This window comes from Thalassophryne amazonica, chromosome 6 (genome assembly GCF_902500255.1).
Source record: "Thalassophryne amazonica chromosome 6, fThaAma1.1, whole genome shotgun sequence".
NCBI lineage: Eukaryota > Metazoa > Chordata > Actinopteri > Batrachoidiformes > Batrachoididae > Thalassophryne > Thalassophryne amazonica.
This window is the reverse complement of record NC_047108.1, coordinates 68,818,262-68,845,831: the sequence shown is the minus strand read 5'-3', so window position 1 is coordinate 68,845,831 and position 27,570 is coordinate 68,818,262. Positions and strand designations below refer to the sequence as shown.

Sequence of the window (27,570 nt, the reverse complement as noted above, 5' to 3'; positions counted from 1 at the left end):
AACACAGTTGAGGAGATCATGCAATTCCACCCCATGGACTATCTCTAGAGTGTGACTTAGGCCATCTCGGTTCAAAAGAGTATGTGACTTAGGCAATTTTAGAAGCTTTTCAAAATGGCGACTGAATGAAACTCTACTCAGCCACTGAAGCTCTTGTGTTTTCCTTTGTGTTTTCTCAAAAACATGAAAACATAACTTAGGCCATTATTTTAGGAAAGTGACGATATTATGAAATAATAATCATTCAACAAATTTTTTGATACTGGGATTAGGTAATTAGTATTTTCATCAGGAATATGTTTATAAAGTAACCCTCTCAACCTGGCACTCTAATATTAAAGTGACCTTTTAGCTGTAATTAGCACACACTGCAAACAAATCTTCTAAACTAATATACTACCTTTGTTCTCAACCCTCACCTAGATCAGCAATGCAGCACTGTCCATTCCGTTTTACCAGGATGTTTCGGCTCTTCAGGTCTCGATGGGCAATAGCAGGCTTGCCCTGGGAGCTGACAATCTCAGTGTGGAGGTGAACTAGGCCACAGGCCACAGACAGGCACATTTTCAGGCAGCTCTCAGGCTCCAAGCTGCTGTACTGCAAGAAGTCGTAGAGTGAACCCAACTCATGAAAGTGGGTGACGAGCCACAGCTGTGTGCTGGAATTCTTGGATGTCATGTCAGAGGCAATGAAACCTAAATGCAGAGAAGAAAATTACTGCTTTACCATCTTTTTTGCTAGATACTTTAAGAAGTGTTGTTTCACTTTTCAAAAAAAAAAAAAAGAAAAAAAAAAAAGCAACATTGCAAGAATCATTTTTTCAAACTCTGCTTATACCCAGTGCTGCCATACCCAGAATGTTGTCGTGTCGGAGCTGTACAGTATTGTAGATCTCAGTCTCTCTAAACCAGGACTGCTCATCCCTAGAGGAGAAGATCTTGACCGCCACACTCTCCCCCATCCATGTTCCTCTCCACACCTCCCCGTACCTGCCTTTACCTGTGTATAGTGACACAACTGGTTAACAACATCTCCAAATATATGTATGGAACAACAATAAAGTAATGTGGGTAAATCAGGTCAAACAAGAGCAACAGTAACAAGAGAGGAGACTGACCAACACACTCAACAAGTGATATCTGTCTCGCCATCGTCCTTTGCACCAAATAGGGCAGCCCCGTCCCACTCCCCGACGTACAAAACTCATCAAAGATCTCCTGAAGAAAGACCAGAGAACAGAGAGACGCTTCATACAAGAATACTCTAAAGTCTATTCTTTCTCCTGTCAAACATTCAGCGATCCTTACGCCATATGTGGGGTCATCTCCATTAGGGACTTTGAGCATTTTGTTATCATGATCTTCAGCATTTCCTAGTCTGCAGTGGGTACGCCGGGCACGCAACATCAGTACCAGGCCCCACCCACTGGCAGCCACGATGACCAACAACAGTAAAGGCAGAGTGATCCAAAGAACCACATCTGGATTATTTGGTTTAGGCTCTATAAAATAAATACACATTCAGGCACAAATATACGCATTTTACAAGTTAGAAAAATACAATGATTTAAAATTGGTTTAATTAAAAATAAAAGTAACCATGCTTGTAACACACACATAAACAAAAAATAATAATTAAAAGCTACTTCTGTAAACATTAACACGGTTGATTTACTCACACAGCCACAAGGGGGAACTAGTGGCACACTTTGATCATTACATTTGGGTGGATATGGGTGAACTAAGTGGTTTTGGGTACTAACCAACAACATCTGGAGGTGCTGTGGTGAAGGTGTTGCAGTAGTTTTCCATACAGCATTTGACATACAAGCCTTTAAAGGAGGAGTAGCAGTTCTCTCTATGGTGAACCAAGAAGAAACAGCCCCTCTCGTTATAGTCATTCATGGATGTGAAGAAGCAGATGTCTCCTCTGCAGGTTCCATTCACGCATGTCCCTTTCTCATTCTCACATATACACACTAACTTCCCAACATGGCTGGAATCTGAAGAAGGAAATACATCAGAGAGTGGACAGTGAAATCAAGACCTCCCAACGATGGCCAAATGGTGAGAAGTATGAAAAAAAAAGCAATTCTCAAAATCACTTTTCAAAAAAATCTGAAACGATGAACTATATTTGTAAATAGACTTTGGCTTCCTTAAGGGGAAACCCTAGTCGTAATAGAGCGAGATACATTATCTACATTTCCTGGCAGTCATACAACACAGAGATGAACAAGACTGTGTGCTTAAATGGGAGAACTACTCTTGGTTTTAAATTGTACAGTACACAACAACATAGCAAAAGAGCAGCATAAAAATAAGGCAACATAAAAATGAAACACAATGACACAGTGAATTAAAAAAACATGCAGGAACAGGGGATAAAGGAGATTTCATATTGCAAACACCCTGTCCTCTGCAGGACACACACACGCGCGGACACACGCACACACACACACACAAACACACACACACACACTTGCAACTGGTTGAACTGCTCAGTGAGTCACTGTGTTTTTAGGAAATGATACTCAAATCAGCTGAGCATCACACTAAAAATTTGTGAAAAATCAGATAATGTTGCAAAGGTTTTAGACACATTTAATGTGACAACGCTTGTTCGCTATTAAAAGCTGATAAATTTCTTGTACTTTTTGAAGAAATATATCAAGTAAAATGTGTAACCGTGTTTCAAAACCTCATCTCTCTCTCTCTCTCTCTCTCACACACACACACACACACACACACACACACACACACACACACACACACACACACACACACACACACACACACACACACACACACACACACACACACACACACACACACACACACACACACACACACAACTGGTTGAACTGCTCAGTGAGTCACTGTTTTTAGGAAATGATACTCAAATCAGCTGAGCATCACACTAAAAATTTGTGAAAAATCAGATAATGTTGCAAAGGTTTTAGACACATTTAATGTGACAACGCTTGTTCACTATTAAAAGCTGATAAATTTCTTATACTTTTTGAAGAAATATATCAAGTAAAATGTATAACCGTGTTTCAAAACCTCATCTCTCTCTCTCTCTCTCTCTCTCTCACACAGACACACACACACACACACACACACACACAATATAATATATATCAACATTTATTTTTAAAGCGCTTTACAGCAGCCAGACAGTGCCCAAAGTGCTTTCCAGTAAATTAAAAGATTCACAAAAATAAAACACACATACGATAAAGTTAAAACAGCACATAGAACAAAACATGTCAAAGGCCAACTAAGAGTTAAAAGCCAGCTTAAATAAATAAGTCTTTATCTTAGATTTAAAAACTTTTAGGTCAGGAATAGGGTGTAAATGAAAAGGTAGCTTGTTCCACAATCTGGGGTCAGCTATAGCAAAAGCACGTTCACCCCAGAGTTTATATTTTGACCTCAGAACATCCAAGTAAAGCTGACCAGATGCCTGTAATGTCCTACTGTAAGTGCGGAGAGTTAAAATTTCAGACACGTAAGAGGGTGCAAGGCCATTAATAGCTTTAAAGACAAACATTAATATCTTAAAATGAATTCTAAAATTAAATGGAAGCCAGTGGAGTGAGTACAGGACAGGGGTAATATGATAACGTCTAAAAGTGTTTGTTAAAAGACGAACAGCAGCATTCTGCTCCAATTGGACGCTTGCAAGAGATGACTGGTTAATGCTAGTATAAAATGCATTACAATAATCAAGCCTGATGCTGATGAAAGCATGAATGGCCGTCGCAAGACCTGGTATACTGAGAAAGTGCTTTACTTTAGCCAGGAGACAAAGCTGGAAAAAAAACTGGCTTTGACCTCAAACAGCTGTCAAATATCACTCCTAAATTCTTGACAGCTGGTTTCACATTATTAGCCAGTACACCAAAGTTTGATGTTACTACATTCGGCATGCCAGAACATCCAAACACAATGGTCTCAGTTTTACCATCATTCAGGTAAAGGAAGTTTTGGGACAGCCACTGCTTTACATCATGAATACAATTAAATAATGATGACAAAGCATCAGATAGATTTGCACATCATCTGCATAGCAATGAAAGGACAGTTTGTGCTCGGCTATGATTAACCCCAACAGCAAAATGTAAAAAGAAAATAGAAATGGCCCAAGAATCAAACCCTGTGGCACTCCACAACACAGGGGAACGGTTGATGAGGAGAGGTCACCACTCATACAAAAACTCCTTTCAGCCAAATACAATTTAAACCACTCGTGCAGTACCTTGAATGCCAATAAGATGTTCTAACTGGAAAACAAGTACTGTGTGATCCACAGTATCAAAGGCTGCTGTGGACCAACGGAACCAGCACAGCAGGATTCCCTGCATCCACCGACAGAGTAATGTCATTATGAACTTTTAAAAGTGCCGACTCAGTGCTGTTTTGCAATGTAAATCCAGATTGGAATTTTTCAAAGATGTGATTGTCTTCTAAAATGACTGTAACTGTATAAACACAACCTTTTCTAAAACCATGGAGAGAAATGGCAAATGTGACACAGGTCTAAAATGGGATAAAACTGACGAGTCCAGGTGAGGTTTTTTTAAGAAGCGGTTGAACCACACGGCATGTTTAAAAGCAGACCCCAATCTAAGACAAGCACTGAAAAAGGTTAGGAGATCTGCTCCAACAGTATCAAAAACCTCCTTCAACACCTTAACTGGAACAACATGTAAAGGACAACCTGTAGGTTTTGTGTTTCACTACTTCACTGAGGGACAAAAGAGAAATGGGCTCAAACTGCTTGGGCACAGCAGAATGTGTTATAGACAGTTCAACAATATAATTCTGACCAGCATTCTGTCTAACTGATGAGACCTTGTCAATAAAAAACTGAAGAAACTCCTCACAGGTTGTGGTTATAGCATACGTCAAAACAGAGGTACATGGATTCACAACTGAGTCTACAGTCTGAAATAACACTTTTTCACAATGTTTCATCTTTAAATGCCGTTTTGGGTGCCATAAAGTCATTTGAATCAGAACAGAAAATCACCTACTTGCAGAGGGATTCTCGGACGATAAAAGCAGCTCAAAAACATGGCCATGCCTGAAATTATTTCCACCATGTGGTTAAAATTATTTCCACCGTGCCTGAAATTATTTCCACCGGCACTTTTCGCCACGCGGTGGAAATCATTTCGAGCATGGTGGAAATCATTTTTGCAGTCTTGGTAATTTTCTGTGTAGGGCGGGGATGATAAACAACTTTTTTTTTTATTTGGCCTTAAGTGGCCTCATTTTGTGTAGCTAACATGATAAAACATTCAAAATGCCATGGTAAACAGAAATAATCTCTTAGATTTGTGATTTCCAAACCCTGCAAATTCAAGACAGAATAAAAACGAAAATACAGAAGTCCATGTCAGCACGTGTGTTTATCCTGTTTTTTTCTCTGTCAGTGTCATGTCTGCAAAACCTTCGATCAGTCCAGTCACATCAGTAGTGAATAAATTTAGACAGCCGGCAAAACAACGCAACCCGCCATTTTTCCGGTGCCGCGTACGGTGAAATATTGTCCAGTTCAACTTTGCTGGAGCTGATTTCATCACAGGTTCTGGTACCGATGACGTCATTTGAATTAGCCAATCAGATAGGAGACCCAGCAAAACATCGCTAGCTGTAATTTTGCCGAGTCCGGCAAAATATCCATTGCCAAAATTATAAATGGTAAATGGACTGCATTTATATAGCGCTTTTCCATCTGAATCAGACACCCAAAGCGCTTTACAATTATGCCTCACATTCACCCCGATGTCAGGGTGCTGCCATACAAGGCGCTCACTACACACACAAAATTATAGTCAATCCTATTTCAGTAACGCACATTACACTTTTAACCCGAGGGCAGCCTTTTCGAATTATGGATCAAAGCTTTTCTGCACTAATTCCCTCAAAAGCTACATTGATAAATCTGCTGTGTGTCCTCTTGACAAACAGATCAAAACTCTGATTGAACTGAAGCAAAAGCAGCATTTGTTGCAGTTCTGGCTGAGAACGCAGCCACGCACGCGCAGCTTTACTTTAATTTCCAAGTGAGTTGCCAGGTATGCACTTTATAAGCAAGGCAGTTGTCAGGGCTGCACTTTATAAGCCAGCCTGATAGGAGGCATGCCAGTGTAAGCCGTTTCATCCCATTTTGCACTTTTTCTGGGTCTTAACAGAAAGGTGCAGTGTGTAATAGGGGTGTAAAAAAAGCGCATGTCCCCTTGCTTTTGTATGTGAGGTTGTGAGAGCAGACAGTATTTTCTGCTGCTGGGATCAACACACAACTCTGTGTATTTTTAAATAAATATACAAACTACTTTGCTTTAAATATGCAGTCCCTTTTCGATCATCAACAGTGCACGCCTGTCTTGCTGTATGATAGTGGGTTCTCATGGAGCTGATATAGCAATTTAAAGACAACCAGCACACCCTCTTTCTCTTCATGTCTGTTCTGCAGTTCGCACATGGGCTGTGCGGGGGCGGACCCATAGGACTGAGGTTTGGGAAAGTCCCCCAACCCCTTAAAGGTCTACTTCTGAAGACATTTTAAAGACAGTTTTAGCACATAATAATAATCAATCAAGATTCTACTACTTTGAAAAAATAAATAAAATAAAGTAGTGCCGAATAAAGACTAAAGTTGTGCCGATTAAACCATATTGACTATGATACCAAGACTGGTTTTGACTTATTTTGCCTGAGCCCACTGAATTGAGCTTGCTCAGCAGAACTGGCTGAAACAGCACATCAATTCACTGCTTTAACGTTTCCCACAATCCCCCTGGTGGCTCCCTGTGCTTCCCAGAATACACCGCAGCGCCAGCAAGGTTCCCGGAGCAGAAAATGTTTCTGTGCTATGCGTTTCAAACCCATGTAAACAATGGCTAGCAAGGATGTGGATGGCGTCAATTCAGCACGATCACGAGCGATTATGATGATGACATGTTCTCCCAAGTTGAGAGGGTTATCTAGAAGAGGTGTAGCACTTGTGATGAACTTCTGCTGTGCCCCGATGTTGTCTTTTTGTCCATACTTCACAAGGTGTGTTGAAATTGTGCCCTAAACCAGAACTCTGCTGAAACTGACCTCTTGCATAAGTCGCAGACCGCGAGATTCACAACTACGAAACTGTGAATGGCTAGAAGACTTTGTGCAATTACATGTTGTCATGGCAATAAATAACTCTTGAAAAATCTGTATGTGCATATTCAGATGTGTTCCATCTTGCTGGCAGATTCCACGTATGCAAAAAGTGCTGGTATATATAGGCCTAGTAAGGTTTCTCTGTTTGGCCTGTGTTTTATTTATTTGCAGTTACAGGCTATGTTTAGCCTATATATTAATTTTTTGTGAAGCAGGACTAAAATGATTGAGTTATATCCCTTAAGGCTGATGGCTAATCCGCCAACTGAACTTTATAATTCTTCATAAAGCATAGGTTATGTCCATCATGCCAGCACTGTGCATCCCAATTTTGTGCTGTGAACATCTGTGAACATGAAAGAGAATTAAAGAATGGAAATGATAAGAAAAACCATTGTGTATCTTGTCATGTAATTAGGCTATAGGTTACATTATAGTGAGCTTTAACATGAATTGGCTAAGATTTTAAATAATAAATATTCACACCATGTCCATCATCATTTTAATAGACTTTGACCCTTTGGGATTCTGGCTGTGATTGTTACTTGTGTTGTGCCTTGAGCCTTCAGTGCACCAATTATATTAATTATATTATAGTTAGTAGCTTTAAGGGCCTGCAGTCATTATGCTACACCACATCGCCCTCCACTGGATGTATAATGAGCTGTAGCAAAATGCATTTTAGCATTTTAGAATGCAAAGTCCTACTTCTGCAGTTATTCTGGTGAAAGTAACTCAAAAGTAATGGAGAAGCATGTAACGCAATACAATTCAGAGACAATAATATTGTAATATAACTAATTACTTTGAAATAACAGTAACTAGTAATCTATAATGTATTACATTTTGGAAGTAACTTGCAACCTACAATGAGTCCAGACTTGGTTGGTTTGTTAAATTTGGCTGATGACAGTTTTATGTGGGGCTTTTATATGGAGTTGAAGCTTTAAAAGTCTAATGGGATGGATAACCAAATGAATGAGCTCCAAGTGATGCAGCATGATAATTCTCAGTGGTTTTCGCTATAACTTCAGTTAAATCGAAATTTGGCAGAATATCAACAAGTATCCTTTGACAGAGCATCATTATAGCATCAGATTAATTTTTACATAGGTGCTCATTAACTCACCTGCAAGGCCAGCAGAGATCCACAGAAACATTCCAACACTTGCTAATATGAGCCAGGCACAGCTTCCCATCTCTATGAAACAGGAACAAAATAATTAATGAGTCACAATAATCAAATTATGATCACAGCATCTTGCTCCTGCCAGGCCAAAATGGCCTCTGCAGAAGCATTTTCAGCTGCACACAGCACAACCTTTTCAGCAGAGGAAGCTATGAGGTCAAAAACAACAGTCTGAGGGCCCAGCCTGTCTGACTGTGTTGTAATTGCTCGGGGTGGGAAAAGGGGGCTTCAAGAAAAGAGGCTGTCACAGCACTCAGTGTGTACGTGTGGTAAGACTGTGTGTGGCGCTGTGCTATGCAGGCTCCAGGCTTGTCGACTCCTCAACTACCCCGCTTGCAGAGTAAATATTGATGGCAATGCTTCCTGCCATTGAGTGGCTCCACCCGGCTGGCCGGACAAGACTCAGGTCTACTCATTGTTTGGGGCTGCAATACTGAGGGTCACGCAAGCAGGAGGGCTACTGCAGAAAACTCAACCTGCTGAATGTCTCGGTTACTTGCCACCCAGGTGGTGCTAAATTTAGATATGCTTCATTTATATACGAGGTCTGTCAATAAAGCAACAGTCCTTTTTATTTTTTTCAAAAACTATATGGATTTCCTTCATATGTTTTTACGTCAGACATGCTTGAACCCTCGTGCGCATGCGTGAGTTTTTCCACGCCTGTCGGTGACGTCATTCGCCTGTGAGCACTCCTTGTGGGAGGAGTCGTCCAGCCCCTCGTCGGAATTCCTTTGTCTGAGAAGTTGCTGAGAGACTGGCGCGTTGTTTGATCAAAATTTTTTCTAAACCTGTGAGACACATCGAAGTGGACACGGTTCGAAAAATTAAGCTGGTTTTCAGTGAAAATTTTAACGGCTGATGAGAGATTTTGAGGTGATTCTGTCGCTTTAAGGACTTCCCACGGTGCGAGACGTCGCTCAGCGCTCTCAGCCGCCGTCGTCAGCCTGTTCAAGCTGAAAACCTCCACATTTCAGGCTCTATTGATCCAGGACGTCGTGAGAGAACAGAGAAGTTTCAGAAGAAGTCGGTTTCAGCATTTTATCCGGATATTCCGGCTTCTGTTTAGAACAACGCTTCCTCCTCACAGTCACCCAGTCGGCTTGCTTTCATGGCTGCTCGGGATCTGCCAGAGGGAAACTAACGGCGGCTAAGCTACCTTGGTCCGCACCAACTACAGGGGCCTGGCTAGCTGTAGAATTTTCCACGGTGCGGAGCCGAGTCTCCAATTCGCCCAGCCTGGCCTCCAAAGCTACGAATAAGCTACACTTATTACAAGTACCATTACTGCTAAAGGAGGCCGAGGAATAACTAAACATTTCACACCCAGAGCAGAAAAGTGCAGGAGAGACAGGAGAAGCCGCCATGCTAAACCGGCTAAGAGCTAGTAGCTGCGCTAAGCTAGCGGATTCCTAAAAACACACAAAGTGAATAATGTGTAAATAATTTAGAGGTGATTCAGCAGAGGGAGTGCTTTAGTTAAGGCACGTGAAGATTACACTGTGAAACAAATCGTTATCTAGTTAACTAGATCAATCTAACTGCGCAGATTAAACAGCTAACAGATACAGAAAACACCGCTGTGCTCCGGAACAGGAAGTGATACAATACCGCAGTGAGAGCCAACCACCAGTAGACTGATTAACTGATTCCATCAGCTCAAAGTGATATTAATCAGTGAAATCACCTGGTGGAGTCAGTGGCTGCAAAGAAAACCTGCACCCTCTTGGCCCTTTCTGGAACAAGTTGCCCACCCCTGATTTTGACCCCTGTGTAATTCTTCAATTGACCCCTACCTGGCTGCCTCTTGAAAATTCAAGTGACCAATCAGTTTTTTAAAAGAGTTCATGTCTATGGATTATTTGTGCCAAATTTGATGTTTGTATCCTAACCTTATGATGAGTGCAAAATGAGTGTGGTATTATTACTGTTTTGTTTAAGAATGTTTCATTTTCACTGTTGCTGCCCTTTGTGTCAAATCATAGTCATATCGTATATCATATTGATATGAAAATTCAGTAGGGTATGTCTTCTATTATACATTCCAAATCTAAGGTGGAACTCTACTAGTGTTTACTAAGGTACACCGAAATATCTTTAAAAAAAAAGAGAGAGAGTCGAGCCACTTAGGTGCATGGTCTTGAGAACCAGGAATGGTAGGTTGAAAAGCTTTTGTATCCCATGGGAACTCTCCTTACCCACCTAAACGGCTCAAGAATATGGACAGCATGTATATAAGTGACATTTACATGACAATTTATGACAATATTGAGATACGAAAATTTGACCATATTGTACCATTCAACTCGTTGAATGGTATGTTCCATCTTTCACCTCATGAAATATTTGTACCACTGAACTCATAAACATTATTATTTGTATAATAATGAACAGCATGTTCTTTCCAACTTTGCTCCTTGTGTCCTATGCTTAAAAAGCTGATGAAAGGCTGACCTTTAAAGACAGAAAACATGTTGATTACCCAGTTCATTGACTGATGAGCATTCTGGATGATTTACAAGTTTGAAATGGTGAAAATCACAGCAGAGTTGCCTCAAGGCGCTTCACACAGGTAAGGTCTAACCTTACTAACCCCCAGAGCAACAGTGGTAAGGAAAAACTCCCTCTGAGGAAGAAACCTGAAGCAGACCAGACTCAAAGGGGTGACCCTCTGCTTGAGCCATGCTACAAACATAAATTACAGAAATAATTCACAGAACAATTCACGGACGAATATACAAGAATTGCTGTTGGTGCACAGGACAGGAGGGTCACCAACACAAACACAACTCCCATCTCTGGATGGAGCTGCACCTTAAACAGAGAAAAAAACAGAATCAGGCATCAGAAAGACAAAAAATACTGTATAATTTGCCAGCATTAATCAACAAGAAAAACAGAAGAAATACTAAAGACCCAGAATTTAGGTGAAGTTGAGGCTGTGGCCCGCTCCAATTACTAATAACATGAATTAAAAGAGTAAAAAGCGTAAAACAAAACTGTACCAGTATGCTAGCCATATGAAAGGGAAAATAAGTGCGTCTTAAGTCTGGACTTGAAAGTCTCCACAGAATCTGCTTTATTGACACAGGGAGACCATTTCACAGAACAGGGGCACGATAAGAGAAAGCTCTGTGACCCGCAGACTTCTTATTCACCTTAGGGACACAAAGTAGTCCTGCACCCTGAGAACGTAAAGCCCGGGCCGGTACGTAAGGTTTAATTAGGTCAGCTAGGTAGGGAGGTGCCAGTCCATGAATAATTTTATAGGTTAGTAGTAGAACCTCAAAATCTGATCTCACTGGGACAGGAAGCCAGTGAAGAGATGCCAAAATGGGTGTAATGTGGTTGAACTTTCTGTTTCGTGTCAAAAGTCTGGCTGCAGCATTTTGAACCAATTGGAGAGCCCTAATGCTAGACTGCAGTAAACCAGAAAATAGAACATTGCAGTAGTCCAATCTAGAAGAGATGAACACATGGATCAGGGTCTCAACATCAGCCATAGACAGGATGGGACGAATCTTCGCTATATTTCGCAGGTGGAAGAAAGCAGTCCTAGTAATATTTCTAATATGGAGGCCAAAGGACAACGAAGGATCAAAAATTACCCCAAGGTTCCTCACTTTGTCAGTGTGATGTATAACACACGAGCCTAGGCTGAGTGTTAACTGGTCAAATTGATGCCGATGTCTCACTGGACCAAGAACCATCATTTCAGTCTTTTCAGAGTTTAACAGTAGGAAGTTTCTAGACATCCAACTTCTCACTGCTGCAAGGCAATCTTCTAAGGATTTTATGTGAACGAGATTACCAGCAGTTACCGGCATTTTTTTTTTCAGACCTTTTGTCTGACTTAGTGCTTAGCTCAGATAAGATAATTATAGTGGGCGATTTTAACATCCACACAGATGCTGAGAATGACAGCCTCAACACTGCATTTAATCTATTATTAGACTCAATTGGCTTTGCTCAAAATGTAAATGAGTCCACCCACCACTTTAATCATATCTTAGATCTTGTTCTGACTTATGGTATGGAAATTGAAGACTTAACAGTATTCCCTGAAAACTCCCTTCTGTCTGATCATTTCTTAATAACATTTACATTTACTCTGATGGACTACCCAGCAGTGGGGAATAAGTTTCATTACACTACAAGTCTTTCAGAAAGCGCTGTAACTAGGTTTAAGGATATGATTCCTTCTTTGTTATGTTCTCCAATGCCATATACCAACACAGTGCAGAGTAGCTACCTAAACTCTGTGAGTAAGATAGATTATCTCGTCAATAGTTTTACATCCTCATTGAGCACAACTTTGGATGCTGTAGCTCCTCTGAAAAAGAGAGCCTTAAATCAGAAGTGCCTGACTCCGTGGTATAACTCACAAACTCGCAGCTTAAAGCAGATAACCCGTAAGTTGGAGAGGAAATGGCGTCTCACTAATTTAGAAGATCTTCACTTAGCCTGGAAAAAGAGTCTGTTGCTCTATAAAAAAGCCCTCCGTAAAGCTAGGACATCTTACTACTCATCACTAATTGAAGAAAATAAGAACAACCCCAGGTTTCTTTTCAGCACTGTAGCCAGGCTGACAAAGAGTCAGAGCTCTATTGAGCCGAGTATTCCATTAACTTTAACTAGTAATGACTTCATGACTTTCTTTGCTAATAAAATTTTAACTATTAGAGAAAAAATTACTCATAACCATCCCAAAGACGTATCGTTATCTTTGGCTGCTTTCAGTGATGCCGGTATTTGGTTAGACTCTTTCTCTCCGATTGTTCTGTCTGAGTTATTTTCATTAGTTACTTCATCCAAACCATCAACATGTCTATTAGACCCCATTCCTAACAGGCTGCTCAAGGAAGCCCTACCATTATTTAATGCTTCGATCTTAAATATGATCAATCTATCTTTATTAGTTGGCTATGTACCACAGGTTTTTAAGGTGGCAGTAATTAAACCATTACTTAAAAAGCCATCACTTGACCCAGCTATCTTAGCTAATTATAGGCCAATCTCCAACCTTCCTTTTCTCTCAAAAATTCTTGAAAGGGTAGTTGTAAAACAGCTAACTGATCATCTGCAGAGGAATGGTCTATTTGAAGAGTTTCAGTCAAGTTTTAGAATTCATCATAGTACAGAAACAGCATTAGTGAAGGTTACAAATGATCTTCTTATGGCCTCAGACAGTGGACTCATCTCTGTGCTTGTTCTGTTAGACCTCAGTGCTGCTTTTGATACTGTTGACCATAAAATTTTATTACAGAGATTAGAGCATGCCATAGGTATTAAAGGCACTGCGCTGCGGTGGTTTGAATCATATTTATCTAATAGATTACAATTTGTTCATGTAAATGGGGAATCTTCTTCACAGACTAAGGTTAATTATGGAGTTCCACAAGGTTCTGTGCTAGGACCAATTTTATTCACTTTATACATGTTTCCCTTAGTCGGTATTATTAGACAGCATTGCTTAAATTTTCAGTGTTACGCAGATGATACCCAGCTTTATCTATCCATGAAGCCAGAGGACACACACCAATTAGCTAAACTGCAGGATTGTCTTACAGACATAAAGACATGGATGACCTCTAATTTCCTGCTTTTAAACTCAGATAAAACTGAAGTTATTGTACTTGGCCCCACAAATCTTAGAAACATGGTGTCTAACCAGATCCTTACTCTGGATGGCATTACCCTGACCTCTAGTAATACTGTGAGAAATCTTGGAGTCATTTTTGATCAGGATATGTCATTCAATGCGCATATTAAGCAAATATGTAGGACTGCTTTTTTGCATTTACGCAATATCTCTAAAATTAGAAAGGTCTTGTCTCAGAGTGATGCTGAAAAACTAATTCATGCATTTATTTCCTCTAGGCTGGACTATTGTAATTCATTATTATCAGGTTGTCCTAAAAGTTCCCTGAAAAGCCTTCAGTTAATTCAAAATGCTGCAGCTAGAGTACTGACAGGGACCAGAAGGAGAGAGCATATCTTACCCATATTGGCCTCTCTTCATTGGCTTCCTGTTAATTCTAGAATAGAATTTAAAATTCTTCTTCTTACTTATAAGGTTTTGAATAATCAGGTCCCATCTTATCTTAGGGACCTCATAGTACCATATCACCCCAATAGAGCGCTTCGCTCTCAGACTGCAGGCTTACTTGTAGTTCCTAGGGTTTGTAAGAGTAGAATGGGAGGCAGAGCCTTCAGCTTTCAGGCTCCTCTCCTGTGGAACCAGCTCCCAATTCGGATCAGGGAGACAGACACCCTCTCTACTTTTAAGATTAGGCTTAAAACTTTCCTTTTTGCTAAAGCTTATAGTTAGGGCTGGATCAGGTGACCCTGAACCATCCCTTAGTTATGCTGCTATAGACTTAGACTGCTGGGGGGTTCCCATGATGCATTGAGTGTTTCTTTCTCTTTTTGCTCTGTATGCACCACTCTGCATTTAATCATTAGTGATTGATCTCTGCTCTCTTCCACAGCATGTCTTTTTCCTGGTTCTCTCCCTCAGCCCCAACCAGTCCCCGCAGAAGAGTGCCCCTCCCTGAGCCTGGTTCTGCTGGAGGTTTCTTCCTGTTAAAAGGGAGTTTTTCCTTCCCACTGTCGCCAAGTGCTTGCTCACAGGGGGTCGTTTTGACCGTTGGGGTTTTTCCATAATTACTGTATGGCCTTGCCTTACAATATAAAGCGCCTTGGGGCAACTGTTTGTTGTGATTTGGCGCTATATAAATAAAATTGATTTGATTTGATATATAACTGAGTATCATCTGCATAGCAGTGAAAGGTAATTCCAAAACGCCGCAATATGTGCCCAAGGGGCGCTATATAAAGGGAGAAAAGCAGGGGGTCTAAGACAGACCCCTGAGGAACCCAAATTTCATGTCAATAAGGTTAGAGGTAGTGTTACTGTACAAAACACAGTGAGAACGACTGGTCAAGTATGACGTCAGCCATGCAAGAGCACTCCCAGTAATCCCAAAATGATTTTCCAGCCTATCAAGTAGAATATGATGATCCACTGTATCAAATGCAGCACTGAGATCTAACAACAGCAGAACCGTAGTGGTGTCCGAGTCCATTGTAAGCAGAAGATCATTCACCACTTTAGTGAGAGCCATCTCTGTGGAATGATATTTTCTAAAAGCAGACTGCAGTGGCTCAAAGAGATTATTCTCAGTAGGATAGTCTACGAGCTGTCGTGACACCACTTTTTCCAGAATTTTAGAGCAAAATGATAGATTTGATATCGGCCGATAGTTTTTCAATACACTAGGGTCAAGATTAGGCTTCTTAAGTAATGGTTTAATCACTGCAGATTTGAAATGTTTAGGAACAGATCCAGAAGTTAAAGAAAGATTAATAATTTCCAGCAGAGTCGGCCCAAGAGTGGGCCACAGGTCCTTAAACAGTTTTGTTGGTATAGGATCAAATAAACAGGTTGTGCTTTTTGTTGACATTACGAGTTTCATCAGCATGTCTAGAGAGATACTATCAAATTCGGTAAATCTAGGTAATACCTTAGTAGTGGCGCCCACCTTAATAGCAGGGTGTAGTGGCTGGGTTAAGGCATGCTGGGATATGTTGAACCTAATGTCATCTATTTTCTTCTCAAAGTAATCTAGGAAATCTTGTGCTATAAAAGGAGAGTGAGCTACAGGTGGTTGTCCATGAATAAGTGTTGCCACCGTGTCGAACAAGAACTTTGAGTTATGCTTGTTTTTGTTGATCAAATCAGAGTAATAGGTCCGCTTTGTAGCCAATAATGCATGCTTATAATCTAAGATAGCATTACGCCATGCAAGGTGGAATATTTCTAATTTTGAACGACCCCATTTCCGCTGTAGAACTCTTGCTTTATGCTTGAGGTCATGCAGGTAATCATTGAACCAAGGTGACTGCGATTTGGCAGTGCATATATCTGGACAGCTGTCATGTCCATGATGGAACAGCTGTGGAACACCCATCATGGCATATTCAGCATGTCCCGCTGGAGGTGGAATCACCAGCCAGCAGCATTCCCACACCACCACAACAGAAATAGAAATAAAAACTATCTAACACCATCCGACAGGACAGGCACGTCACGTGACACGTGATCGCAACGTCCACACAGCCCGTCTGTCATGTGACTGACTGCCTGCCTCACTGACAGATCAGTGTGGGCAGCTCTTTTGCCTCACATCCTGGAGCCGTGAGCTGATTCATGAGAGCACTTTGCTGCTCCGGACAGGTGGGCGTGCAATCGACCACTATGTCATTGCTACTCATAGTTGAAGAGCATATATCGTGCCATGAATAACATAACCTCTTAACACACCACCGCAATGTACGTGTCGACATGTTCTCCTGACATGGTCAAAAATAAAAACACATATCACCTTTGCAACACGTTCAGCTGCACCTCAGTGCACACTGCAGACACCATCAGCCAGGCTGCCCCGTGTGAAAATATTAGAGCCCGACCGATATATCAGCCGGCCGATATTATCGGCCGATATAAGCCCTTTTCAAAGTACTCACTATCGGCTGAAATTTTGCCAATAGAACACCGATAATTTCTCATAAACAGAACAGTTACTGAAATAATGTTTGTATCGGCAATGTAAAATGTCCTTGTTTGTCTAGTAGATGGAGCTCTGACTCCATTCAACTGAGAGCTGCTTACACCCCTGCTTAAATGTGTTCATCACCGGCTCCCGTAGTTCGCCCTTATTTCTAGCATGAAAAACTTTCATTTACTGCTAAAAGGTTGAAACATTCAGATTCACTGGTCATCCGGAAGGGTTCTGGGAATTACTGCTGTTCGCCATTAACCCTCTGGTATACGACGGCTGGGACCAAGCTTTACTAAATTGTAAATAACTTTTTAATTATATGAGATAAAACAGCAAAACAGCCGATTTACCGATTATCTGCATTTTTTTCATCCAAATATCGTTATCGGCATCGGCCTCAAAAAATCCATATTGGTCGGCCTCTAGAAAATATCCATCTGATCATGTGAACGGCCAGTTGATGATCGAACTGTCATGGCCACCAGGGGAATTGTAGTCCACATGACGTGGTGTCCTTTGGCACGCTGCATGCTGGACAGCTGGAACTGTGGAGCCGGCTGTTGTGTTCATGATATGAGCGCATGAATTCATGTCAGTTCATTAATTCCTTGTTTATGTCCATGGCCATGGTTCATAAACATGAAGGAACAGAAGGGCGATAATTCTTGTATTGTGTGCTCTTTTTAACAGGAATTAAATATTTTAACAGACAAAATGAAATCCATTTGTTTCGTCACTTCCAACAAACCGTCAAGTCATCAGGCATCAATTACACATCATTACCAGTAACATGATTGTCTTTCATTTAAACAGTACATTCGTTGTTCTTATAATGTTCTGTGCTCTGTCATTATTTGGTCCTTACACATTTTTGTCGATTTATGTACATTTGTACATTTAACTGCTTCTGCTACTGTGTGAGCGTGATGTGGTATCACACATCTCATGGTCGCACTTTGTTTGTACACATGCACATGAGCATACATGAAACCATCACTATGGGAACGTATGGCATCCGTACACAGCTGTCCGACTGTCTGGCTGGCTGGTATTTTTCGAGGTTTGCCAATTCTGGGGTTTTTTTTGGCCGTTTTGGCCTCATTCGCCCAACTTCATGTTATGTGTGAAGGGGCTGTTACATTCAGTCATGTTCCAGTTAATCTCCAACTTTAGAAACCTTGGCCTCATCTCATAATGAGTGTTTCAAATAATATTGAATACTTATCTCAGTGTTCAATAAAAAATAAAAATAAAAATTCTGACATAACTCCAGGGGCCTCATGTACAGAGACTTGCGTGGATTTCCAACTGAAACATGCCATACGCCAAAACCCAGAAACTGGCGTGAGCACAAAAATATTTGATTTGATTTGTTTATGTAGCACAAAGTAACTCCTACAAAATAATGTATATACACAAAACAACAAAAGAGAGAGGGTGAGAGAAAAAAAATACAATATAAGTAATCTGCAAGGGAGTGGTGGAAGCCAAAAGGCTTATAAAGAATCCACTCCTAAACAAAGCAAACATAACAGAATACAACAGAATTACACCATTTTTTCCAGATTAAAACAAATCATTGGAAATACTCCTGCAGGATCTTCGCTTTTAGTCCACTTTTATACGAATATACGTATATCCAGATGTATCAAAGTGTGCATACGCATGGATCCAAGCACGTTACTTTTGTACGTCCCACTGAACATGGAACTGAGTGCACGTGCACCAAACTCTGGAAATGACTGGAAATGAGCAGCTCTATTTCACCATCAAGGAAAAGAAAACACTTTATTAATTATAACAACAAACACATTTCAATGCGCACATGCCCAAATGTGCCTGCACTGGTTTTCATTCGGAACAATTACACGAATAAACTATTTACACATCAAGCAGCTACCCATCATGCACCGTGGCAGCTTATGTTTCCAATCTAACCCAATGCATTTGCGCATCACATATGATTTGAACATTGATTGAATGAAAATGTTTCCTATTAACACAAACAAATTCATGTGATGCCGCCTTTATGTGTACAATGAACAGTTCCGATTACATTAGGGAAACTGGCTCTCGCTGCAAATCACGCTTTAATGTTGGAATGTGATATACCTGGATGACATTTGGATGATTGCGTCCACAGCTGGCATGGCTCGGCTCAAGATTGACTGGCACACTCCTGACCGATTGGTCAGCTCCCACTGGAATGCTCCTGTTGCCAGGAAGCGCAGCGTGGTCAGCACCTGTGTGGGCACAGACAACACCTGGCTCCTCGCCATATTGCGCTCTGGGTTGGCCATGATCTGCGCACAACTCCAGTGACACTGGCCTTGGTAATCGAAATCGGCGTATGAGCCAATTATCATATTTTGCAAGTAAGGACTCATGTTCCTTGAATACTCGCTCATGTCAGATTGCACCAGTTGCAAGGTCCTCTAATAACGCTAACGCAGGCATTGTTAGTGCCATTTTACGCATCACTTTGCGCATGTTTTCATATCAACCCATATAACTGCAAACATGTCGGTGTGTGAATTGTTTATAAGTGTGTCTGGTGTGCACATCACTCTGATGACTTCATGTTTTTACACTATTAACAGTGTCCCAGCATCACCTCTGCGTGTTGGCAGTGGAACAATAGCTATAGACACGTGCGTATGCCAGCCAGGATTTTTGCGTGACGTGCCACACATTTCCAGTCATTTCACTTTTGATACATATGAATGTTAGTGTGGAGACGGATGTACGCCATGCTTTGTGCGTACACACACGAGGCCCCAGGTAATCAACAAAATTTAACTCCTGACTGAATTAAAAAAAAATCCATCTGTTCATTTTGAAATTAAACAAGAAAAGTTATGGGCTGGACAAAACTTGCAGCAAGGCATGTGCAAATTGAAATACTTTGCATGACTGCTGAAAATTTGGAACGTATACTACCATGAAAGTCATTACTCTTGTTTTTTCCCCATACAGTACTCCGACAGAAATAAATTTCCTACTTCACACCTCTTTCACAGAAAATGACCTGTGACCTGCGCACATCTGGCATTGGAACATGCACATATCAGCACAAAACTACGGAAATCCTCCTTAATTTTTAACATTTTTAGTCATGTGCCAGCTACAGGAACCCATCACATTGTATGAGTCATTTTAATGAATCGTTTCAGTTCATGGAGTAAAACCGCTTCATTGGCACATTTACTATCTGAAATTCTTTAATTTCCAGCAAAAGGAACAACAATGTCGAATTTCCTGTCTTTAGCATAGAGACTAATCAATAGTGAAATCGTCGATGTTTGATTGGAGACCGCTGTTTGACATAATGAATATGTCTGCTGAACTATCTTTAGACATTTCTGCTTTCCGAGGTAAAGGATGTCATCTCGTTGCACTTAGCTTGAACTTGCGAAAACCATAAGCCATGAATCAAACAGTAAAGAGCACTTCCTGTGCAGTGCAGCCTACATATCAGTGGTGGTTAATCTGTGGGTGCAGTAGAGAAAACAGCATAAGTACAACTCCACCCACAAAATGAATTCATACTCAGCAAACAACCACAACTATATCTCATTTCTCTGTTATCACTTTATCATCACAGGGTCGTGATCCAGAAGAAGGCTGTAATCACATCCGCCATCATAGGCAGCCTGAAGACTCCATCACACTTCCTCTGTTCTGTTTGTGCCCATTCTGTCTGACACCACCTCCCCGTGGAACCCAAAGGGAAAAGATTCATTGTCATCTCTTCCTCTCATCTGCACAAGTTATACTTGGGGAGGCAGATCTTTCATTCCATCTGGAGGACTATTACAGTTGTGGATGGTAAGCATAGTGCAGCCTCCAAAAGCTGCTCCTCTGGGCCTCATTTTACCAAACAGCCTTATAACTCTGTCTCTGCAAAGTAACATTGAGCAGTTTTAACATGAATAGGTCTATCATGTGGTTACAACAAAAACATATCACAATCTTTCCCTTTAATGACTGAGTCAACTGAGTCAAGTTTAACCTACTTGCATGCTGTGCATTTCATGTGGTAAACACCTGAAGTGGACAACGATGGCGTTGTCTATGACGACGTGTCTATGACAACGTGTCTATGACACGTTTTTTATTTCACTATTTCTAACCCTACCCCTTCTCCCAACTCTAACCAATAACATAACACGAGTCTCTCCCTTCTCCTAACCCTAATCATAACCCCACACCACCCCCAGACTCCCTGTCACCCCACATTTCTTGCCCCCCATCATGAAATGAATTTGTGCCCCATCACAAAAATGTGGCACTTTTCATGACAGTATTACAAACCATAGATTAATTTAGTTTTCGTAATGCCATCATGAACTACCAAGAGAGTTCAGGTCTATTTACCCACCAAAAAAATCTGTTGGGTCAGGTCCATTTTTCCACCACAGAGAAGAGTCATTTCACACAACTTGTATTGTGACAATACAAAAGAGTCTATTTTCCAACATTGGCAAGATAACAAAACTATAATACACAGCCTGTCATACGGATTAGAATACGGTGTTATCACTATTTGATAAGACCACATATTGGCATTGGACTGTTACTGTTCTCTCTACATTTATCTAAACATTTGACTTCAGCAATTTGTGCTTTTATAACTGATAATGTCTGATAATGTCTTAAAATAGACTAAAATAAAATTGATACAATATTCAATATCAATCAATCAATTTTTTTATATAGCGCCAAATCACAACAAACAGTTGCCCCAAGGCGCTTTATATTGTAAGGCAAGGCCATACAATAATTATGTAAAACCCCAACGGTCAAAACGACCCCCTGTGAGCAAGCACTTGGCTACAGTGGGAAGGAAAAACTCCCTTTTAACAGGAAGAAACCTCCAGCAGAACCAGGCTCAGGGAGGGGCAGTCTTCTGCTGGGACTGGTTGGGGCTGAGGGAGAGAACCAGGAAAAAGACATGCTGTGGAGGGGAGCAGAGATCGATCACTAATGATTAAATGCAGAGTGGTGCATACAGAGCAAAAAGAGAAAGAAACAGTGCATCATGGGAACCCCCCAGCAGTCTACGTCTATAGCAGCATAACTAAGGGATGGTTCAGGGTCACCTGATCCAGCCCTAACTATAAGCTTTAGCAAAAAGGAAAGTTTTAAGCCTAATCTTAAAAGTAGAGAGGGTGTCTGTCTCCCTGATCTGAATTGGGAGCTGGTTCCACAGGAGAGGAGCCTGAAAGCTGAAGGCTCTGCCTCCCATTCTACTCTTACAAACCCTAGGAACTACAAGTAAGCCTGCAGTCTGAGAGCGAAGCGCTCTATTGGGGTGATATGGTACTACGAGGTCCCTAAGATAAGATGGGACCTGATTATTCAAAACCTTATAAGTAAGAAGAAGAATTTTAAATTCTATTCTAGAATTAACAGGAAGCCAATGAAGAGAGGCCAATATGGGTGAGATATGCTCTCTCCTTCTAGTCCCCGTCAGTACTCTAGCTGCAGCATTTTGAATTAACTGAAGGCTTTTTAGGGAACTTTTAGGACAACCTGATAATAATTAATTACAATAGTCCAGCCTAGAGGAAATAAATGCATGAATTAGTTTTTCAGCATCACTCTGAGACAAGACCTTTCTGATTTTAGAGATATTGCGTAAATGCAAAAAAGCAGTCCTACATATTTGTTTAATATGCGCTTTGAATGACATATCCTGATCAAAAATGACTCCAAGATTTCTCACAGTATTACTAGAGGTCAGGGTAATGCCATCCAGAGTAAGGATCTGGTTAGACACCATGTTTCTAAGATTTGTGGGGCCAAGTACAATAACTTCAGTTTTATCTGAGTTTAAAAGCAGGAAATTAGAGGTCATCCATGTCTTTATGTCTGTAAGACAATCCTGCAGTTTAGCTAATTGGTGTGTGTCCTCTGGCTTCATGGATAGATAAAGCTGGGTATCATCTGCGTAACAATGAAAATTTAAGCAATACCGTCTAATAATACTGCCTAAGGGAAGCATGTATAAAGTGAATAAAATTGGTCCTAGCACAGAACCTTGTGGAACTCCATAATTAACTTTAGTCTGTGAAGAAGATTCCCCATTTACATGAACAAACTGTAATCTATTAGACAAATATGATTCAAACCACCGCAGCGCAGTGCCTTTAATACCTATGGCATGCTCTAATCTCTGTAATAAAATTTTATGGTCAACAGTATCAAAAGCAGCACTGAGGTCTAACAGAACAAGCACAGAGATGAGTCCACTGTCCGAGGCCATAAGAAGATCATTTGTAACCTTCACTAATGCTGTTTCTGTACTATGATGAATTCTAAAACCTGACTGAAACTCTTCAAATAGACCATTCCTCTGCAGATGATCAGTTAGCTGTTTTACAACTACCCTTTCAAGAATTTTTGAGAGAAAAGGAAGGTTGGAGATTGGCCTATAATTAGCTAAGATAGCTGGGTCAAGTGATGGCTTTTTAAGTAATGGTTTAATTACTGCCACCTTAAAAGCCTGTGGTACATAGCCAACTAACAAAGATAGATTGATCATATTTAAGATCGAAGCATTAAATTAAATAATGGTAGGGCTTCCTTGAGCAGCCTGGTAGGAATGGGGTCTAATAAACATGTTGATGGTTTGGATGAAGTAACTAATGAAAATAACTCAGACAGAACAATCGGAGAGAAAGAGTCTAACCAAATACCGGCATCACTGAAAGCAGCCAAAGATAACGATACGTCTTTGGGATGGTTATGAGTAATTTTTTCTCTAATAGTCAAAATTTTGTTAGCAAAGAAAGTCATGAAGTCATTACTAGTTAAAGTTAATGGAATACTCAGCTCAATAGAGCTCTGACTCTTTGTCAGCCTGGCTACAGTGCTGAAAAGAAACCTGGGGTTGTTCTGATTTTCTTCAATTAGTGATGAGTAGAAAGATGTCCTAGCTTTACGGAGGGCTTTTGTATAGAGCAACAGACTCTTTTTCCAGGCTAAGTGAAGATCTTCTAAATTAGTGAGACGCCATTTCCTCTCCAACTTACGGGTTATCTGCTTTAAGCTACGAGTTTGTGAGTTATACCACGGAGTCAGGCACTTCTGATTTAAAGCTCTCTTTTTTAGAGGAGCTACAGCATCCAAAGTTGTCTTCAATGAGGATGTAAAACTATTGACGAGATACTCTATCTCACTTACAGAGTTTAGGTAGCTACTCTGCACTGTGTTGGTATATGGCATTAGAGAACATAAAGAAGGAATCATATCCTTAAACCTAGTTACAGCGCTTTCTGAAAGACTTCTAGTGTAATGAAACTTATTCCCCACTGCTGGGTAGTCCATCAGAGTAAATGTAAATGTTATTAAGAAATGATCAGACAGAAGGGAGTTTTCAGGGAATACTGTTAAGTCTTCTATTTCCATACCATAAGTCAGAACAAGATCTAAGATATGATTAAAGTGGTGGGTGGACTCATTTACTTTTTGAGCAAAGCCAATAGAGTCTAATAATAGATTAAATGCAGTGTTGAGGCTGTCATTCTCAGCATCTGTGTGGATGTTAAAATCGCCCACTATAATTATCTTATCTGAGCTAAGCACTAAGTCAGACAAAAGGTCTGAAAATTCACAGAGAAACTCACAGTAACGACCAGGTGGACGATAGATAATAACAAATAAAACTGGTTTTTGGGACTTCCAATTTGACAGTTAGTGTGACTCGGGGGTGTTGACTCATTTAAACTAACATATTCATCCTGCTGTAACCAGGTTTCTGTAAGGCAGAATAAATCAATATGTTGATCAATTATTATATCATTTACCAACAGGGACTTAGAAGATAGAGACCTAATGTTTAATAGACCACATTTAACTGTTTTAGTCTGTGGTGCAGTTGAAGGTGCTATATTATTTTTTCTTTTTGAATTTTTATGCTTAAATAGATTTTTGCTGGTTATTGGTAGTCTGGGAGCAGGCACCGTCTCTACGGGGATGGGGTAATGAGGGGATGGCAGGGGGAGAGAAGCTGCAGAGAGGTGTGTAAGACTACAACTCTGCTTCCTGGTCCCAACCCTGGATAGTCACGGTTTGGAGGATTTAAGAAAATTGGCCAGATTTCTAGAAATGAGAGCTGCTCCATCCAAAGTGGGATGGATGCCGTCTCTCCTAACAAGACCAGGTTTTCCCCAGAAGCTTTGCCAATTATCTATGAAGCCCACCTCATGTTTTGGACACCACTCAGACAGCCAGCAATTCAAGGAGAACATGCGGCTAAACATGTCACTCCCGGTCTGATTGGGGAGGGGCCCAGAGAAAACTACAGAGTCCGACATTGTTTTTGCAAAGTTACACACCGATTTAATGGCTATGTTAATAGCATTTTAAAAAGGAATAGTTTACACCATCTGTCATGTTAGTTATCATGTTATGGGGTAACATATGTCACATGTCATAGAATCCAATGGAAGTCGACATTGTTTGACCTTTACTTTGGAGACCAAACATTCAACACAGTCAGAACTATTCAGTTTTTTAATCCTTTTATTTCAACCAGTAATTTGCATCACTTTTTGCCAAAATTGGAGCAACTTTAACTTTGGACCCTGTACAAACTGAAACTGACCTTTGTCACAATTTTTGCTGTTTTTACCTCATAACTCCAGAACATTCAGTCATAGATGGTCCAAACTATACCTTTTTGGAATTGTTATGATCAGACAAATAATGTGGTATAGTTTTCAACACGATTGGTGCATTTTAAATTTTTAACCCCCGTGTAATTCTTTATTGACCCCTGTAGCTCATTAGAGGTCAGCTCCAGGATGGCTCCATAGCTGAAAATAAACATTAGTTAATTTAGAATATGTGTGCCAAATTTGATGCTTTTATCCAAGAATGCACAACTGTTTTGCTATGCCGCCCCACTATCCATATTTGGTACTTTCACCGCATAAAATGGTAAATGGCCTGCATTTATATAGCGCTTTTCCATCTGCATCAGACGCTCAAAGCACTTTACACATCAATGCCTCACATTCACCACGATGTCAGGCTGCTGCCATGCAAGGTGCCCACTACACACCGGGAGCAACTAGGGGATTAAGGAAGTTCTCCAAGGGCCCTTATTGATTTTCCAGTCAGGCTGGGATGTGAACGGAGGATCCTCTGGTCTCTAATGGCAGAAAATCTTTGAAAACCTGGATCTTAGACTTGATCCAGGGCAGTTTCAAACCCAGACATTCTGACTCATCACTCAGTTTCTCAAATGCAGTAATAATAATAATAATACATTTTATTTGTAATGCACTTTACATTCATGGAATCTCAAAGTGCTAATCACGGTATCATTGATTCCAAAATGACTACTGCATTGTCCATGTGAAGTCAAGGTCAGAAAACCTTTCTTCATCAACATAAGTATCTAAGCTGCTGGTCTCCACAACTCTACCCAGCACCTAGTCCAAGCAAGCACTGACCAGTGTAGAGGCCATAGCACATCCTTGACAAACACCAGTATTCACTGAAAATAAACCCAGAGAGGCTGCCCTTACTCTGTACAGCACTCGCAGTACCTGTGCATGAACTGAGGATATCCAGCAATGTGTTGAGGATCCCAGAAATACTCAGGACATCCGAGAGAGCAGCCCAGTCAACTAAATCAAATGTATTGTAAAAATCAACATAGTGTGCAAAGAAGTACTGCCAACATTCACCCTTGCGTTCGGTGAGTACTGTATTGTTTGCAGGGCGCATGTGTGCATGGCACGTGTGTGCGCCATTGTCAGCCACTGCACACCTTTTGCTGCTAAACTTTGCTGCATGTGTGCGCACGTGCCAGCATGTGTACCACTGTCAGCCACTGGACACCATTTGCTGCTAAAGTTTGCTGGCAGTGGGCCAAGCTTTCACATGCGCACACCTTTCGTGAGATGCAGTCTTTCCAGCAAACCTTAATTTCTTTTTTTTTTTTTTTTTTGCTCGCTTCAGCAGCACAACGCAACTCTGTACACCGCGATGTCTGGTTGGATTATCACATGGGATTTATTTATGTCATCGGTCAGGGTTGGGTAGGATTACTTTGAAATGTAATACAAAAGTAATCAGATTACAAGTAATCCAAATGTATGTACATACATACATGTAATCCTACCCAACCATGGCCCATGGTTGTTTGCAGCACACAGCAGCCGGGTGAGAGGCTTTTCACCACAGGCTGCGGTCTCTGGCTCCTGTCCAACCTGCACTGTGAAATGTTCCTGGGGCCGTGTCGGAGGTGAGATTCATGTTTAATAATGTTGTAATGGCCTGGCGATGTTGTGTGGGCCGCTGAAGAGGAGGTACTGCTGGCCCACCACCACCAGAGGGCACCCTACCTGGAGTGCAGGCTCCAGGCACCAGAGGGCGCTGCCATCTCACAGGAGCAGCCGGGGTGACAGCTGTCACCCACGACAGCTGTTACCAATCATCTGATCCGCAGCGGTATATCTGCAAGACGTCATCTCCACTTCTCTGCCGAGATATCGCTCTACCAAGGAGGTAACGATCTCAGCTGACTGTGTTGATTCTCTGACAGGAATATCTATTGCTTGTGTGTGTTGGACAGCAGATATTCTGTTTCTTTTTTCGATGAGAGGTGGAGGTGGCATTCCCACCATAC

At 41.0% G+C, this 27,570-nt stretch overlaps 1 protein-coding gene across 2 annotated transcripts in view; it reads right to left on the bottom strand.

Moving 5' to 3' along the window:
- The window catches only part of acvrl1 (activin A receptor like type 1), a 53,915-nt gene that overhangs the window by 9,139 nt on the left and 17,206 nt on the right, over positions 1–27,570 (bottom strand). The window contains exons 2-7 of one of the 2 annotated variants that reach the window (XM_034172404.1): positions 8,302–8,373; positions 1,763–2,002; positions 1,308–1,501; positions 1,118–1,217; positions 853–999; positions 420–695 (exon numbers count right to left, since the gene is read on the bottom strand). In XM_034172404.1, the coding sequence (XP_034028295.1) occupies positions 420–695; positions 853–999; positions 1,118–1,217; positions 1,308–1,501; positions 1,763–2,002; positions 8,302–8,371 (1,027 nt within the window). In that variant the 5' untranslated portion in view covers positions 8,372–8,373. Of the gene's footprint in view, positions 1–419; positions 696–852; positions 1,000–1,117; positions 1,218–1,307; positions 1,502–1,762; positions 2,003–8,301; positions 8,374–19,236; positions 19,249–27,570 lie in introns of those variants that run through there. The other variant, XM_034172405.1, reaches the window with a different exon arrangement.